General features: G+C 42.8%; 1 protein-coding gene and 1 long non-coding RNA gene across 3 annotated transcripts in view; one reads left to right on the top strand and one right to left on the bottom strand.

Annotated features, from left to right (window-relative positions):
* Positions 1 to 2,506, bottom strand: part of LOC146344756 (uncharacterized) — a 74,346-nt gene extending 71,840 nt beyond the window's left edge. Inside the window, exon 1 of the long non-coding RNA XR_014792301.1 lies at positions 2,339 to 2,506. This is a non-coding gene — a long non-coding RNA (uncharacterized LOC146344756). The remainder of the gene's footprint in view (positions 1 to 2,338) is intronic.
* On the top strand, positions 1,315 to 17,612 carry CDV3 (CDV3 homolog). Of its 2 annotated transcripts, none has more exons than XM_084858159.1 (5): positions 1,315 to 1,956; positions 5,993 to 6,072; positions 8,741 to 8,880; positions 10,483 to 10,636; positions 12,216 to 17,612. In XM_084858159.1, the coding sequence occupies exons 1-5, from the start codon at positions 1,732 to 1,734 to the stop codon at positions 12,220 to 12,222; spliced, it is 606 nt and encodes a 201-aa protein (XP_084714285.1). In that variant the 5' UTR covers positions 1,315 to 1,731; the 3' UTR covers positions 12,223 to 17,612. The 2 variants fall into 2 exon arrangements, with proteins under 2 accessions (XP_084714285.1, XP_084714284.1); XM_084858158.1 differs by having other exon boundaries at positions 11,798 to 17,612.
* Positions 17,613 to 19,144: the final 1,532 nt, after the last annotated feature.

Genomic DNA, 19,144 nt, shown 5'->3' with positions numbered 1-19,144 from the left:
GGAAATCAACCCTGAGTGCTCATTGGAAGGACAGATCCTGAAGCTGAAGCTCAAATATTTTGGCCACCTAATGCGAAGAGAAAACTCTCTGGAAAAGACCCTGATGCTGGGAAAGACTGAAGGCAAAAGGAGAAGGGGACGGCAGAGGATGAGATGGCTAGATAGCATCACGGATGCAATGAATATGAACTTGAGCACGCTCCGGGAGAGAGCGCAGGACAGGAAGGCCTGGCGTGCTATGGTCCATGGGGTCACGAAGAGTCGGACACGACTGAACGACTGAACAACAACAACAATATATTTTTATTATTATGCAGAAACACCTGCCATGCCCTACAACATGATAGAATCCAACTGTCTTGGCTTTGTAGCTATGTATTACAATGAAAAATGCTGCCCTACAATGCGAGAACATTTAAGGGTAAACCATTTACCATCAGTACTGCCCATAATTCCACTATGCAGCTTGCTACAGAATGCAGGGATGTGAGTGAGACCTTTAATAGCTACACCACAGGCAAAAATCCCACAAGATGCAAGGGAAAGAGCAGCATCTGTTGAATTCCTGCCTAGCACACAGCTGCCTAACACAGCACAATCATTCCATGGTGGGCATTTTTAATTCAACCCCCAATTAATAACAACGAAGTACAGACGGGTACAGGACTCAGACAAGAACAAGGGTTGGAAGAACAAACCCACGGAGTCATTATCCAGGTTTTCCCCATCTCATCTTTCTCTGTGCTCAGTGAAGAAAAACGCAAAGCAACCGGGAACAAAGCTAGACTCACACTGAAGACATATCCATCCTCGCAGGGATGGGCAACTTGCAGCCCTCCAGATGTTTTATCCTAGAACTCCCATCAGCCCTAGCCAGCGTAGCCAAAGGTGAGAGACCATGGGATTTATAGGCCAAAAGTCTGAAGGGTCCCAAATTACAGCGCCACTGCACCGCTCTCAGGAGCTCACTTCTTGGGCATGCGCACCACAACCCCCTCATACTCAGTCCCACCCATTTCATGCCAACGAGCCCCCGAATCCCCCTCCCGCCCAATCGCTAGCGCCAGTTCCGGCGTCCTCTCCTGCCGGCACGCTCCTCGCTACGCACAAACCCGTCCTCAGCCGCCTCTTTTTATTGGCTCAACGGGCCTTTTCTTCCTTTCGGCGGGTTGGTCGGCAGGGCAAGAAGCGCATGCGCTCTCCGTCTTTCCCGCTATGATACCCAATAAGGTGTCGCCTAGAGCACCACGTTAGAAAAGCTCCTGCTTCTTGACTCCGCCCTCTCTCTCTCTCTTCTCGCCTTCCCCCGCCCCCGCCTTTCCTTTGGCTGTGTCAAGCGGCGGCCACCAACGTGGAGAGCGGAAGCCGCCGCTGTTCTCCTTCGAACGGGCGCCGCCGCGTGAGGTTTTTTTTTTTAAAAAAAGTCAGCACGCGGGCGGCGGCGGTTTGGGACTGTACCATCTGCCTCCCTTGAGACAAACAGGGGAGCGGCTGGACACCAAGCAGATATAAGGCGCACGTGAGGCTGCTGGGTGGTGCCGGATCCTCACCTGTGAGGGGGGTCGCCACTCGCCCTCCCTCCCTCTTCCCCCCCCGCAAGCGCTAAGGATTTGGCGGGCCCCAACCGCTTTCCCGAGTGAGAGACCGCGAGGCGCAAGGGAGACGCGTCGGGTCAGTCAGTCATAACCGGTTTGAACCGGAGTGCGAGGAGGAGCTGCTTCAGCCGCCGCCATGGCCGAGACTGAGGGGAGAAGCTTGGACGACTTTTTCGCGAAGCGGGACAAGAAGAAACGGAAAGAGAAAAGCAGCCGGGGAGCTCCCACGGCAACGGCTTCCTCGGCCGCCGCTTCCAATGCCGCCGCCGTCAGCGGGGCTGGGGGAAGCCGGCAAGCCGAAGGGGGCTCTGGAGCGGCGTCTCACACCAGCGCCGCCATTGCTGCTAAGGCGGCGCACAAGGTAAGGGGGGCGGCTTAAATTGGGCGGGTTCTGGGTTCGAGTGTGACCAGGAACTTGGGGGGGAAGGTTGGAGGGGGGGAGATCGGGGAGCAGAAGAGGAGACCTTTCCCTGATTGCTTCCTGTGGGCGTTGGTAGCTTCCTGTCGGCAGAGGGCGCCGCTGCGGAGTTAGCCAGGCGTTTCTGGCCTTGCTATGGGGCGCGTGGAAGTTGCGCCCACCGGTCGCCTTAGCTCCGGGGGGGGGGGGTGAGCTTGGGGATCGTGGGAGCCCCTCCTCTTGGGGAATAGAACGCTGTATGGTGTGGCTCCTAGTATAAAAAGATAATGGGCACGGGGATGGGGAAGAGGCCTCCCCAGTCCTCCTTTGGGCTTGCTCCTCTTACCATACTCCCTCGTATCAGCGCCACGACCTTGCCTCTCGCCGTGTGATCTAACTATGCCGTCTGATGCTGACCCGGGAGTTTATTTAAACTGTCTCGTTCCTACTAGCCTTTAATCATTTGAGATCAGGAGGCACGGCTGTGGCAAGTCAGGCTTTCCTTGAGTTGTAGTGGCTCGTTACTGCTACCTAGTAGCAGAATGAGTTTTCTGCTGTCTTAAAATCGTGGGCAGTGAGGCAGAGCAAAAATGAGTGTTCACCGTCAGCTATAGCAGTAGCACGGTGATGTAGCCTCATCCAGTCCTTTTTATGGCCTTCCAAAAGTAGTTCCTGAAGAACTTGACTTTTGGTGGTGCATTCTCCATGTAACACAGATTAAATAGCTCTCACTGTAATAGGAGGTTTTCCCACTCTTGCTATGATAGCCATAAGAACTGTGTTGGATCAGACCAAATTTATTTGTTTTTTAGACTTTTTAAAATTCCCATTTTAAAAATTCCAAAGTAGTTTACAGCAAATTATAGAACATTACATCTCTAGTTGCACAGCAACATTAGGTGGCTTAGTGGTTAAGACGCTGAACTGCAGACTGGAAGGTCGGCAGGTCAGCAGTTCGAGACCCGAGTGCTGCGTGACGGAATGAGCTCCCGTCTTCAGGCCCAGCTTCTGCCAACCTAGCAGTTCGAAAGCAAGAAATTGCAAGTAGATAAATAGGTACCGCCTCGGCGGGAAAGGTAACAGCGTTCTGCGCACCTCGGTGTTCAGTCATGCCGGCCACATGACCACGGAAGCGTCTTTGGACAGCGCTGGCTCTTCGGCTTAGAAACGGGGATGAGCACCGCACCCTAGAGTCGGACACGACTGGTTGGGGACACCTTTACCTTTAATGGTTGGGGGAAAGCCAGGGTAAACAAGTGTGTTTTTAATCTTCAAAAGCACGTGATCATCAGTGCCTGGCATATTGCAGAGGGGAGGTCATACCAGTGGGAAATGCCACCACGGAGAAGGCATTGCTGCCATGTTGCTGCCAGATAGGACTCTGCAGGTGTGGTACAGGCAGCAAGGCTTCCCCTGGAGATCGTAGTGATCTAATGGGGGTATATAGGGAGGGACGATCTTTCTGGTAACTCATTCTAAATCGTTTAGGGCTTTATATGCCAATAATAATACCTCAATAGCAGACTGGCAGCAAGTGTAGTTCTTTCAGCACAAGTGTTACGTGTGCATGCCAAGGTACTCTATTCACCAGCCTCACTGCAGCATTCTGCACTAGCTGCATCTTCTAGGCCAGCCTCACACGTAGCCCCACATAGAGACCATTGCAGTAGTCCAGTCTTGAAGTTATCAATGTGGTAACAGTGGTTAAGGAACAGGAGCAGTTGACATACCAGCTGAAGTTGGTAAAAGATGCTCCATGCCACAGAAGTCACTTGGGCTTCCAATGACAATGGTGAATCTAGGAGCAACTCCAAACTGCATACTCATTCTTTCAGGGGGAATGCAGCCGCATCTAGAACAGGTGAACGCCCTAATTCTGTTCCCACAGTGGCCAACCGCCTGTGGGGAGCCCACAAGCAGGACATGAGTGCAATAGCGCCCTCCTACTCATATTCCCCAGCAACTGGTATACAGAGATGTATCACCTCTGATCCTGGAGGTAATAGATAGCTATCATGATTACTAGCCCTTCGTAGCCTTATTCTCCATGAATTTGTCTAAGCCCCCTTTAAAGCAATCCAAGTTGGCAACCATCATTACATCTTGTGGTAGCAAATTCCATAGTTTATGCACTGTGTGGCAAAGTACTTTTGACTGTCTAAATCTTCCACTGTTTATCTTCATTGGATGACCCTAGGTTCTAGTATCATATGAGAGGTAGAAAAACTTTTCCCTATCCACTTTCCCCACACCATGCATAACTTTATACATCTCAAATCATGTTCCCCCCATCCCACCCCTTGCCTTTTATCTAAGCTAAAAAGCCCCAGATTGTAAGCTTTCTTCATAGGGGAGTTACAGGTGTGGTCAGTAGCTTTCAAGATTTGATGGTATTTAACTTCAAGATTCCCAAAAACAGGGCAGAGCTCTTGCTGAATATGACACATTTTTCTATTCTTTACCCTAAAGCAGACCTTAGACTTTGTCACCTCACGTCTTACTAATTAATTCTTCCTAAATGTTACAAATGACTATGAGCATGTAGCTATGTGAAGACTACTCTAAATTGTTTCTAGTGGCTGCTGCTCCAAATTGTCAGTCATCGTCTGTGCTGTTGTTGTCATGTAGCTTCAGTCACTTCTCAATGAGCTGCCCAGAAAGACATTTGCAATAGTATGAAGAAAATCCTCCCGTCCATGTGGCAACCAGTTGTATGCATGTACCTAGTCATGAAGAGCAAATACCATAGTGAATGGATTAAAGCAGCTTCTATGAAACCTCTTGTTTATATGCATCAACAATAAGGCCAAATAAAGACTGCTTAACTGGTATTATGTTTTTATCCCAGCAGAGTAATGGAGTTAGAATCCTTATCTTGTTATCCAAATTCCATTAGTATCCCACTTGACCTCTATACCTGTAGATCACTATAACCATTTCTGATTATCTAAAAATTTTGCAAGCTCCTGGTTCAGGTCCTATAATCATCCTTCAGTCTCCTCTTCCATCTACAACAGGAGGAGAGTAATTGCTTCCACATTCACTTTTGACTAAACAACAGTTTCCATTAAAACAAACCAGAATATTGCATCATGGTTAGGAGAAACCACAAGTTTGTACATAACGGTAGACTGTAGATAGTCAGAAGTGAAGGTAGAAGCTCTTAGTTTCTTCTTCTTGTGCAGAAACAGGAGGGGGAATTTGCTAAAACTTCTGCAGGCCAGAGTTGCCCCTACCCAAACCATAGATAATGGTTTGCCAATTAAGATTTAATTCTCTGCTTATAGATAGATAATAACTTCAAAGGAAGACATTGGTTTGGATCCAGAAACCCAGCTTTTCACTTAAATGTCAGGATGTCACCATTTCTCTCTGAAAATTGGCTCTGACTCCATGGACTGTGTGACATAATGGGAGAAGTAGGTCAAAGAGTGATATGCCTCAAAATAAACATACACAATAAACTGTGTTTATGTGTGCCATAAAGAGGTTTTCATATCTTGGAAAGTGTGTTCAAGTCATAAAGCAATACACTAGTTTTAAAAAATTAAGTGTTTCATCTTTTAAAGTCTGTTCCAACCAGGAGCCAGGTTGGATAACACACAAAAAACGGTGTGATAAGTAAAAACCATGTTGTTTACTTACAAACTGCTTTGGTCATGTTTTGAATTACCTTTTTGGAGTTGTAGCATAGTTGTTGACCTGGTTTGCACGATTACCATGGTTTAAACAAACCACGGTGGCTTGTTTAAGCTGTAGTGCGTGCTGGGTGCCATTTGCCTAATTACCTACTTGGGCACAGCCTGTCATATTGTCTGAACCCAGGCGGCATGGGTTGTTGGATGGGGAAACAACTGTCAAATAACCCAACATGTATGTGAAATGCTCTGAACACTTGAAATGTGCTGTGCACTTCGAACATCGGGAGTGTTCTGCTTATGACACAGCAAAATAATCCACTGTACTGATAATGTACCTATGTAATGTTTGTATCTTGCAGGAAGAGGATGACTGGAAAGAATTTGAGCAGGAAGAAATAATTGACTACAGTGGTCTCAGAGTTCAATCCATGCAAATTAGGTATTACTGCCTTAAAAATACACATCTGTTAAAATATACGGTGCCTGGCATAAGTATTCACCACCTTTTGACTTTTCCACATTTTGTTGTGTTACAACCTGGAATTAAAATGGATTTAATTAGAATTTCTAGTCACTGAGCTACAGAAAATAGTCCATAATGTCGGGGGGGGGGGGGGGGGATCTACATATTTTACAAAATGATTTACAAATAAAAAATTGAAAAGTCTTGATTGCATAAGTATTCATCCTCTTCATTGTGACACCCCTAAAGAAGCTCTGGTGCAATCAAATGCCTTCAGAAGTCACATAATTAGTTGAATGGAGTCCACCTGTGTACAATTCAAGTGTCATCTGATCTCAGATGAAATACACCTGTTTCTGGAAGGCCCAGAGTTTGTTGGAGAGCATAGCTGAAAAAACAGCATGAAGACCAAGGATCTATCAAAACAAGTCCGGGATAAAGTTCTGGAGAAGCACCAAGCTGGGTTGGGTTCTAAAAAAAAAAAATCCCAAAACTATGAACATGGTCCGGAGCACTGTTAAGTCCATTATTACAAAATAGAAAGAAGATGGCACAAACGTGTCTGCCTAGTGAAGGCCATCTACCAAAACTCAGTGACAGGATAAGGAGGGAATTAGTCAGAGAAGCAACCAAGAGGCCAACTCAGAAGGAGCTGGAGAGATCCACACCTGAGATAGGAGCAACTGTCCATGCAACAACTGTCACTCGGGTGCTCTGCAAAGCTGGGCTTTATGGAAAAGTGGCAAGAAGAAAGCCATGGGGGGCGGGGAGAACCATACCAAATCCCATTTGGATTTTGCCAAAAGACATGGGAGACACAGCAAACATGTGGAAGAAGTTCTGTGGTCTCATGAGACCAAAATCAAACTTTTTGGCCTTACTGCAAAACGCTATGTGGGGTGCAAAGCCAACAGTGCCCGTCGCCCTGAGAGCACCATCCCCACGGTGAAGCATGGTGGTGGCAGCATCGTGTTATGGGAATTTATTTATTTACTATATTTATATACCACTCCACATCAGAAGATTTCAGAGCAGTGAACAAGGTAAAAGAATAAAACACCAGGTTAAAATAGTTAAAATGTTTTTTAAAAGACAAATTCCAAGAAGGTCGAATTTAATAAACCTTTTCATCGGTTGGGACTGAAAAACTGGTCAGGATTGAGGACAAGATGGATGGAGCCAAATACAAGGCAATTGTAGAGGAAACCCTGTTTCAGTCTGCAAGGGACCTGGGACTAGGGCAGAGGTTCACCTTCCAGCAGGACAATGACCTTAAATGTGCAACCAAAGTTACACTGGAGTGACTTAAAAACAAGAACCCAAATGTCTTGGAGTGGCCCAAAGCCCAGACCTCAATCCGACTGAGAATCTGTGGCAAGACTTGAAAATTGCTGTTCACCAATGGTCCCCATCCATCCTGACAAAGCTTGAACAATTTTGCCAAGAAGAATGGGCAAAAATTGCAGGATCCAAATATACAAAACTGGTAGAGACTTACCCCAAAACAATCACAGCTGTAATTGCTGCCAAAGGTGATTCTACCAAGTATTAGCTCAGGAGGGTGAATACTTACGCAACCAACAAATGCCAGTTTGCTTTTGTTTAACTTTTGTGCCACAATAAAAAATACTTTGGACCTTCAAAATGTTAAGTATGTTGTGTAAATCAAATGGTAAAAATGCCAATTAAATCCATTTCAATTCCAGGTTCTACAACCAAATGTAGAAAAGTGTTAAGTGGGGTGAATACTTAGTACACTGTACTAATTAGTATTGTGAGTGTCCCTGGTAAAGATAAAGATACTACTTGCAGGCTCCAAGTGAAGCCTCTAATCAAGCCATATTTCTAAAGTTAACTTGCTACACAATGCTTGCATTGCTTGAAAGCAATCACCATCACCTATGTGCACTTCTTAGCTATTCTTATTAAATGTTTTTATAATCTTCTGTTGTCCTTAAATATTTTTAATATTTCTGTACTTAGTATGGCTGACAAAAAAATAGCCTATTGATGTTTCTGAAGCTCTATCCCTAGTCATTGGGCTAGTTCACACATAACAAGAATGAGCAAGCTTGCTGGTCCATGCTGCTTGATTCTTCCGTTTGGCTCCTCCTGCCAGTGGGAGCTTCTAAACTAGGAAGCTTCTGTCCATGGTTTGTTTAGCATTATGTCCGAACTGGAATCTCTGGTTTGTTCCTCTCCTAACAAGACGGTCAGAAGTCAGGGCTTGAATGCATTAGGAACCAAGCAGCAGGAGTGACTGAAGTATATGCTTTTCTTACTACTTCACTTTGCTTCGTAATGTTATCCTTCATAATGTCCCTTAAAACAAGTGTGAGCAACATGTATGTTGGGATTTTTAGCTTCTCCTACGCGTTGAGTTACATGATTCATGGAGCCCTAAATCTTTCGCACTTCCTTTCTTTATTTTTATTAAGTGCTTATGTTCTAGTTGCTAGCTGTCCTTTCTTTTGTTAACATCAGACTTCATCCTTCTGTATGGTAATATACAGCAGAATTGGAGGTCACTTTTATTTTAGATGGCTGCATGGTTTCAGCAACATTGCTTAATACCACAATTTGCCAAATGTACAATGTGTTCCGTGTACATGCTTGATGCAAGTGATGGTGTTTTTCCTGTCAGTGAAAAAGACGATGATGAAGGTGAAAAGAGAGAAGACCCAAGGGATAATAGTGAAGAACCAGGTGGGGGTGTGGAGAAGATGTCTGGTCCTTGGAATAAGTCTGCTCCTACACAACAAACACCTGTTGCTGAAATTATTGGTGAGTTTGGGTTTATGTTCGTCTGTTAAGGAATATCAGTTGAATTGTCTGGATTTGGCTTTCTTTTTTAATTTGAGCCTTCTATTGCTACTAATCAAAATAATCTAGCTGCCAAGTTTAAACATCTGTCTTATGTATGAGGATTTATAGAAATTAGTAAGATTGGTCTCTTATGGAAAAAGTGAAACATGTAGACAGAGCTATGTAGAGGACATAGCAGGACTGTATTACATGTTAAAATTAAACCAGTATTTACTAATGTAGTGGTAAGTAGCAATTGTATGACACAATACAACCATTTGTCAATAGGTGTAGTACGTTGCCCATCCCTCCATGCTTTCTTAAACCCATTGCTGGAAGGACACTTCAAATTCCTAGGTGCCAGAGCTACTAGGATCATTAATAGTTACACCTTAATTCTCATCACGTGGAACACTTGGGAGAAAAAAGGAAATAAATTCATAATATTGCTGCCAGATGGCAACAGCAGAGTGTAAGATTACTGCTACATGTCATTTTGCTAGAAGGCATCAGTTGTATTTGCTTGGCAGGAAACATGATTACACTCTAGCCTTTGCCCAAAAGGAAGTGCAAGATGTTTCTCTTTGGCTTGCTGTACATCTTAGACTGCATAGACAGGTGTCTTAAGTAGACTAACAAATGTCTCCTCCTTGTGACTAACTCTAAAAAATTTGGAACATTAACTGTCATCTTAAAAATTCTTCCAGATTCTGTTGCTGCAATACAGTGTCTGCATTCAGATATAGCTCCAAACTGTGGTGATAAATCATAGCACACAAGTGGAACAAACCTGAACCTTTTATTTGCACTTCGGAATAAAATGTATTTCTCATTGCGTCTGATAATCCCAGTTTGTTAACTATGATTTGTGCAAACCACAATTTTCCATATCTGGGCAAAATAGGCAGACTGGCTTGTTCCAAACAGCAACTTCAGTTGTTTTTCCATTGCTTGCAAAGAAAGAGAGAGCCTACAGCACATCGCTGTAACAACAAACCATGGTTTCTTGTTAGACCTGAATGCAGCAGGCCTGGGGGGACATTTTTTAAAAATTTTGTTTTCATAATAGATTGCCTGTTAGAATATAGATTCCTCTCTATCAGATGATGCATTAAATATAGGCTAAGGGTGCAATCCTGTAGCTGCTGGACAGGATTTTTCATTTTTCTGGGAACCCCACTCCCCGCCACCTCATAGGCAACACAGTTCATCCCCAGCTCTGCACTTGTAAGAGCAGTGTGGAGTGGGCGAAAAGGGGTGTTCCCTGGGGTGGTGAGGGGAGGAGACAATGGAAGCGTTGGTCCGCTCCTGAAATGGGCTGTCTAGCCGCAATTGCAGGGTGGCCAGAGCATGGAGGAGAGGATTCGCTCCGTGCTCCACCCACTCTTCATTGAATAGTCAGCTGCCTCCGAGTTCGGAGGCGGCCGAGTATCCCCATAAGATTGCGCCCTAAATAGCTTTATTTAACTGGAATATACAACATTCACACTTGAAGTATACCAAGATGATACAAAGTGGGATCCTCCCCATTCATGAAATTACATGGGGCTGTTTCTTAAACTCTTTCTATCTCATTTGCAGAAAGCCCAGAGCCAGTGCAGTCCAGCGGGGTATATAGGCCACCTGGTGCAAGAGAAACCAGGACACGAAAAGTGCCACAAGGACCGCCAGAGATCTATAGCGATGCACAATTTCCATCATTGCAGTCCACTGCCAAGCATGTTGATACTAGAAAGTAAGTATGGTAATAGCAGCGCTCTGCACAGTTATCTTAAAGTTGCTTTTTCCGCCAACCACTTCTTCAAAGCTTCATAAACCTATCCAGTGATCGTAAACAAATATGTGGAATGACTTGCACCAGGAGAAGCAAGTGGGTTTTAAGTGCAAATATGTTCTAAGCAGCATGTGGATTGAATCTGCGCCTATTTGAATAAGAGGCTTTCTTAAAGTTACTTAATTTAGAAAGCTCAATCTGTGCCTACTCAGGATGTCATATCACAACCCTGTATGATCTTAAATTTAGTTTGCCATTTGCAAGGCTTCAGTGCTTTTCATTTATTAACAGAATAAGTAGGTATTGTTTTATTGTTGTGCCTAAGAGGTGGCTTGCTTTGCTAAACCACAACTTAAACCTTGTTCCAATTTTGTCTGCCTGTAGAATAAAGTATGTTGACAAAGATAGCTTTTACAGGACACTCTTCCCAATCTCTCACTAAACCTGGGATTGTGACTGAAATCCTGAGCTACTTTAGGTGCTCCCAAGACCTTGGGCATGCTTAGTGGAATTTTTTAAACTGTGAACATCATACACACCAAGCCATATCACAAACTACTTATGAACCCACACGCCATATTTTGCAAGAGGTTTGCTATGCAGCATGAGGGGCTTCTGTTCAAGAAACAAAAGTTCAAGTCCCTCGTGGGCATGCAGAACTAGTTGTGTAGTACTTTGGATCTAGGCCTGTGCTTTGGAACAGCTTACTCAGTGTTGCATTCAATAGGATGTTAACAGATTCATAATTGTTCACTTATTCACTACAGCAGTGTTCAAACTTCTGTAGGAGTGTGAATTAGCATGGTTGTTTGTGGCCATAATCCAGTAAACTGCACTACAAACTCTTTCCAGCGTAGCTTTGAACAGCGTCTCCCAGTTCTGCCACTGATGTTTCAAAAGCAGTTTGTGAAATGGCACAGAGGCTTGTTGAAAGAAATGCCATCCCACTGGCATGCAGAAGCCCTTAGCCCTGCCTGCAGTAGCTCCCTGGATTTGTGGCCCATTATCCAGTCAGTGGCCCTCACCATGGAACTTTGCAACCAAAACTAGTGTCATTGAATTAATATTGCTAAGGGGCAAGTGTGTGTAAGACACTTACTGATTACATTTATTTTCCCTTAGGGATAAAGAAATGGAGAAGAGCTTTGAAGTAGTAAAACACAAAACTAGAGGTAGGGATGAGGTTTCAAAAACCCAGGCAACTAAACTTCAGCTAGACAACCAATATGCTGTGCTTGGGGATCAGTAAAGCTGTACACACATTACAATTAAGGAATGGTTATTTGATACCCTTCCAGTCTTAAGGTAACTAAACTACACCTATTATGAACATGCCATCTTATTTCTGCTGGATCTACTGCATCAAGTGCAGACTACTTTGACGTAAGTGATTGGCTCTTCTGCACTATGGAAATATGCTTAATTTGGTACACCTGACTTTCTTCTTTGGATATGAGGGAAATTAATGTAAATGGTCGAACAAGAGTCCCCAGTGTTTTACTCTGCAGCCAGTGGTTATTTCACATTTTTTTATGTTCAGATACTGAGCCTTCGTAAGGGTTGACTACCTCAGACTTGCTGCACTCATTGTGGACACCATGTGGATCACAACTTCTGGAAAAGGTTACAACTCTTTAGTGGCCATCTGAAACTCGAAACCAGCTCTACTGGATTCCTCTCAGAAATCCTGCAGAAGTCAGCCACCTGGGTTCTGGTTTACTATGAATGACAAATTTAAGTGACCTTAAATGAGCAATTTGTCCTTTGCCCCCATTTATTACATCCTTTCATATGTAGCCATAATTTATTAGGAACCTCTAGTGTATACCACTTTCAAAAATATGCAGTGTAGTGTTGAGCTGTAGTTTGTTTTTTTTATTTAGGTGGCCAGAAAATACACATCCAGGTAGAAAATATAGGGACACTAGTCTGCGTATATTAATTGGTTTCAGCTATGTAAATTCTTAATTTTAATAATTCCTCCCCTGGCTTGAGAAGTTGCAGTATAGTCAAGTAGCAGCATGAAATATGCAGACTATCCGTACTTTTCTTTTTCTTTTCCAGCAATTAGGATTTCTGTAGTTTGCATTCATTGGTCAATAAATGTCTCTGCTCCCCCAGTATCTGGAGCTTATTTTTGAAAACCCATGCCATATACTTAGCCTTAACAATGTATTATGGCAAGTATCAGCTGTTGGACGCACACACTATTGTACTTGCAGGATGGAAGTAATTATATGTCTCGTGAAAAATGTCTACTGTTGTGGTTTCTTACTGGTTGAAATGTGGAAATATTCTGGGAATAAGGTGTTGCGCTTATGGCATTTTTTCCTGTGCTGCCCAAAGATTTAGTGACAACTTCAGTTGTAGGTCAGTCTTCTGACCTATATGACCATTTATTTGGAGAGATAGTAGTATAATAGTACCTGTATACTAAGATGTGTGTTACATTGTACTGTATGACATTGACAGTGAATAGAATTCATACCAACTCCGAAAGAGGTTCCTGGGAGATAGAAGGTAATCCTACCTAATTTTTCCTCTCATCTAATTTCCAAGAGTCCAGCTACTTCCTGGAGTCTTGAACAGAAATTCAGACATCACGAAAGTATTGCTTTGCAAGATGGGTAGGTAATTATCAAAATGTAATGACTTTGCAATTAAAGGCTGGGCATAATATGAAAACATTGATTTACTGAAGAACAACTTTCCCCTCTGCTTAGAATGGTATTGGCTTTATCCCTGTAAAGAACTGATTATGAGAAACAGCTACTAAATAGTTGCCTTTTATATAGAAGTAAAGCCAGGCCAGCGGATGCCCAGATCACTGGAAGTTAACCTACAGCTGACACCACTGAGTTCTGTATCTTTCCTGAAAATGTGTCTTTTTGCCAACAGTACATTTGCAGGGTATTAAAGCTAAAGAACTAAGATTATGTGAAATTGTATGTCACTTGATGACATAGCAGAAACATACAATTTAAATCCCAACTTTGGCATTTTATTAAGGTTGTTGTTACACATGAATCAAGTTTTAATATACTGTATGATAGGGTAGATAAAGCTGTCTTTTGTAACTTCACTTGCGTTCTTGGGCGTAGTTGGCAGAGCAAGGTAACACTGTAATGTTAATAGAAATGTACATGGCTTCTGAAGTCTAATAAATGGTGCCATGCATCATTTAAACTAAGCATGGCAAAGCTGATATATGATCATGATATTCAAACTTGAGGCTGCAATCTTATGCACATTATGAAGGAGTAAGTCCAATTGAATTCAGTGGGCTTACTTCTGAGTAGATGTGCATAGAATTGGAATTGGCTTTTCACTGTTGCTAAGGATGGGTGGCCTTCAGTTAGCTTGATATGTTGGTCACTGTCTACCTCACTCTGCATATACCTCCACTAGGAAAGACCACAGACCAGTGGCAAACAAATTAATGTATTGCTATTTGTGAGGAAGCAGCACTGCTGAGGATGACAGTTATTTGTACTAAAAACTTCTCACATGGTGATCCCAATTGAGCACTCTTTAGAAGATGTATGTCAGATGTGCGCACCCTGCGGCCCCTGAAGCCTGCAGCCACTTCCCCCACAGCCTGGCTGATCAGCTGAGCTGTGTGGGGAGAAATACTGTTTTCTGGCTTCAGAGACTGCTGTTTCCTGCTGTTTCCTGCTGTTAGTAGCAGCAGAGAAACAAATCTTTGTGGCAATCACAGGGATGGGAGAAGCTTTTACCTTCAGTGATCCCTAGATATCAAGTGGGCAGGAAGGGGAGATGTTGGGGTGGAAGAGGGGGAGAGAGAATATGCGTACCTGAGCATATGTATTCCCCCCCTGCCCCAGCCAACACAGGATATGGCCCTTGGGGCTGAAAAGGCTGTATAACTCTGCCTGAGATTCTGAAGCCTCATAGTTTTTTTTCAGACTGAAGAACATGCTTTAATTGAAATATTAAGCCAGTGAATTGTGTAAGTCACTGAAATGTTTTCAAAGACACAAGATGCAGCATTTAAAAGCGTGATGCCTAGTTCCTTTGATACCGCTGAATTCTCCCTTTAGGGCTAAGTCCTAAAATCTTGCTTGCTTGATGAACTTAATATGCATATAGCTGGTCTGTGACTTTTAACTCTGAAGGTTCTGGATCTTAATATATGGCTAACTATTTTCCCTATGTGATTGCATATATCCTGTAATAGAATTGCTTTACAGATAAGGAAAGTGAGGGAAGTAACTTAAGTTCATCTGGAGTACGAATAGTAATGCTTCATTCTGGACATCTATTTACCAGTTAATTTCTGGTAAATTTTCAAATGAAGTTTTGGCCATTAGCCTGAAGAAAGATCTAGCCTTATTGTTTCAGAAAAGCCCAGATAAGGAATATCTGCCCCTGAAATCAAAGCTGGTTTATAGGAGTCCATTCTGAATTTGTGTTTAGGCTAGCTGGCTATTCTGTGAATGAATGTAAAGACTGAAATCCTTCTGGTAGACCATGTACCATATTTGTAAGTGACCATAAAAATCTTTAGCTGCATCACTGAATCATTGACACTTTATTAAAATTCCATGCCATTGTCCTGTTCAAAACAGATGTAACAGTCGTAACCTATATTTCAGTAAGCACTTGAAAGCCAACTTTAGACAAATGAATGTGAGGGTCAAATAAGCCAGGCTTATATAAAATCTAAAATGTTGGTAGCATAACAAGGAATACATGTTGACAGCAGAGCTTGTTTGTAGAACATACTTTTTATTCCAAACATGGCTGGATAATCTTAATGCATCTGATATTTTCTAAATGTTGGTAAAGGGATCCTGTGGAGTGGGTGCTCATTCTGTGGAAGCACTAGGAGTGCCTGAGAGCCTTTGCATCTTTTTCAGAGGCTTCTGTACAAATACTATAATGTTGTTGTTGCAATACAAACCCTATGCAGATGTGGCTCTAACAGCAGTGCCTATACACAATGGGGGATCATGATCGTATCACACTGTTGGTGCACCTGCTTGATGTCTGTATATTGGGAGTCACATTTGAATAGACATCTAGATGCATAGAGCCCAAACTGCATACAACCTGCTGAGTACAACTATTATGTCAAGGATTTGGGGGATATTGGGCTGTAGATGCAATAGGCTACTATTCCTCCTTGATACCAGTATGTTGGCATCAGGTGGGTGGTGTCCATCTTGAGCCTACTGCCACCATTCAAACTACAGTTAAAGCTGTGTCTCCCTAGACAGTGTCTTCTATATACTCTTCTTTATACTTGACTTCAATGTGATTTATTTGTGGAAGTGTTTAGTGCTGAGGCCTTAGACTGCTGTTACGACTTCGGATATCCGTATTATAGCAGAGAGAGTGGACTGCTGAAAGCAATGTTAGAAAACTGGATAAACCATGCCTAAGCCTAGCTAACTACGGAAACAGCTGAACTGACTGTTCTCAAAAACTGTTATTAGGGTGAGGTAGGGCAAATTCCAACTGCAGAAGTATATCCCATCTTGAATAGGGATATTCTTTGTGCTAGGTCTTTCAGCTAGCAAACTGTATACAATGAAAGTTGGCAGCAAGCATTAAATGAAACGTCTGCAAAGGGTAAGAGCAAAAAGTTCAACAAGAATTCTATCCTGGAAGTTCATCATAGATAGCTACATATGGAAATGTGGCCATGTATTGATTCATTCTCTTCCTTGATGTAATGTCATCCAAAAAGCACTGGTCCCACTGTACTCTGCATTGTATTTAATGTGTCCAAGACAAGACAGATGAAAAGGAGGGAACTGCAGAAGAGAATTGTTCAGTGTAGAGGGAAGCAAAGGTTCTGAGGAAGTATAAGACCCCTTTGGCCTAGCTGTTTATATCAGATGTAATTCAAATATGAGGTTGTTCTGCACATTGGACAGAACGGTGTGGTAAAATTCTGGATTGTACCATTTTGGACTGCAGGGTTGGGTGGGTCATATCTTGAATGCTTTTCTCCACAAACTTTTTACAAGTAAATTAATGCATAAGAGGAAGAGGGCTACAATAAGCCTGCCCCAATGTACTTGTTCGTTATCTGAAAAAAACTGATAGGGGAGAGCAGGCAAAGATTATATCCCACATGCAGTCTGAAGAGGGACAGTTTAGAATTCTGTCACTTTCATCTATCATCTCAATTCTGCCGGACGTTAGAAGAAAGTGTAAGGATAGGAAGGATTAGAAATTATCTCAGAGCAAATATGAACCCTACATAGCCTTTATAGTTAAGTAAATGGGGATGTTAACTAAAATGAAAAGTCAATTACCTGATCAAATATATAAAGTAACTTTAAGAAATATAAATTTTGTCACTTGTTCCATCAAAACTGAAGTACCCTTCTATTAAAATGTTAAAATACTAAAACTTGTCAAAGGGGACATATGTGAACTTGGATGAAGCAATCTGAAACCATTGCAAGGATGAAAGTACAATCTGTTCTAAATGTGGCATAGGAATGTGTGGATATCTTGGAGTGGCTCAGTGTTCTAGGCTGTAAAGAGAACCCTTCCCTACCTCACAGGGGTGTTGTGAGGCTGACTTCATTGTTTGTAAGATGCTTTTGAGTTTTCCTGATGGAAGGTGCTATTGAAGTGCAAGGCATAACGAATCAGCTGACATCTGACTGATTGTCACAATAAGAAAATATTCAACTTAGTTTTCATTACAGTATTTTGCTACTATAGAAAGCTTCTCTACAAAACATTATTTAAATGTATGGATCATGTAATGATGGACTTTGCAAGAAGGCATGGTTGAGTTTTCAATCTTTATGCATCCCTTTCTGGTTTTATGTGATTAACTGTGCAGATCTAATTGTATTAACAAGGTTTTTGGGTTTTGCATGGAAATTAAGATCAACTATAATTTTTTGTAAACCCCCTGAATGAAATAAACTCATGTTCACTCTGTTTGTTATCCCTCTTGTATAAATCTACTGTTCTTATGTGGTTTGTAAAAAAGTAATAAGCTATCCCTTGCTTACATATATCCTAAGTCAACTTGCCATACCAGCTATCAATCTCTGGCCAGATATTTTCCATTCATGATTCTAATTTACTATAGGTGCTTAATGCCCAGCTATTTTATTTAGAAAGAAGCAACACACCAGCCTCGCACAGCTGAGTTATGTGGCTGTCATATCTTGAACTTAACCTTACCCGTCCACTGATCACCGTGTAGTAGCTGGGCTGGTTGCAGACTCTATTCTGTGAGGAGAGCATGAGCTCCAAGAGCAAAAGTGAAGAGCTACAAGACTTTTTGGGTGCTATCATGCTGGAGATGACTCCCTTAATAAGATGCAGCAGTCAGTCAAGCCAACTAAGCCGGCTCCCCCCATGGACACCCATCCTCTCTCATGGATGGACATTCCTTTCCTTGAATTCTGGATCTGGGTTTTGTGTGCTGACGAGGAAGGCTAAGCAAGGATATTGCTAGAAAGGTCCATCTTTCCTCAAATCTCCCCATTACTATGATGAATGGGTATTCTGTAGAACTAAATTGCTTTCCTCATGACAAGTTACTTTTATGTAACAAGGCCTACTGACTATCCTAGATCTACAGCTATAGATGACACTTCCTCTATCATCCCACAAATTTTCTCAATCACTGGTAGTGGTCTCAAAGAAGTTCACATTTACCCCCCCTACCTGACATCCTCCCATCAGGTCTTCCCCCTATACAGGCATTTGGCGAGGTATAAGGAATACATTTGTAATATATATATTGTATGCCTATGGGAGCAATGATTCCTACTAAATTTCCAAGAGTATTCTCACTCTATGGCTAACTCAGGGGGGGAGGGGTGTGGACACAGTTTGGGAGTATTGTCACCATTATTGAGGCAAGGAAAATACAGATGTTGCAACTGATTCACTGCTCAGTCTGTCAACTCACCAGTCTTACAAGATGTATAGAACTGTCTGGGCCAGATTTCATTCCTGGCCCTTCCTACCATTTGAGAAGCTGATAATTTTAAAAGCACATTCCACAACCCCAAGGAATTTATGCTCCCACTTTTCTGCTCAAAGCAGTTGAAATATCCAAAAGAAATAGATCTTGCAGTACATCATTAAGAGCTCCGTGCACATCAATCTACACAACACTGAGGCACTAGGTGTTCAGACCGTTTCATTCAAGGGCAGCTCCATAGGGGGAAGTATCTAGGCCAGCCCTAAACAGGGCTCTGTCCTCCTCCTACACCAGTCTTGGCCTGCATCTCATTCAACATACTATCTTGGCTTGTGCATGTAGACTGCAGTATATTCCACAACTGAGGTAGCTCTAAGCAGAAACTGAAGGCTCTGGAATTCCACCCACCAGCTGTAGATGGGAAAAGTCAGCCATCACTGGATGTCCTCACCCTGAACAAAACAAAAGCTTCTGAAGCCTACTGTCCCTTTAGGGGGGGGGGGTGAGCGTTTTAACAGTGTGTATGAACAAAGTCAGTA

The sequence above is a fragment of the Heloderma suspectum genome, chromosome 5 (assembly GCF_057233095.1).
Source record: "Heloderma suspectum isolate Gila_16-S chromosome 5, 16-S_ref, whole genome shotgun sequence".
In the NCBI taxonomy this organism is placed as follows: Eukaryota; Metazoa; Chordata; class Lepidosauria; order Squamata; family Helodermatidae; genus Heloderma; species Heloderma suspectum.
This window is presented reverse-complemented; position numbering and strand designations above follow the sequence as displayed.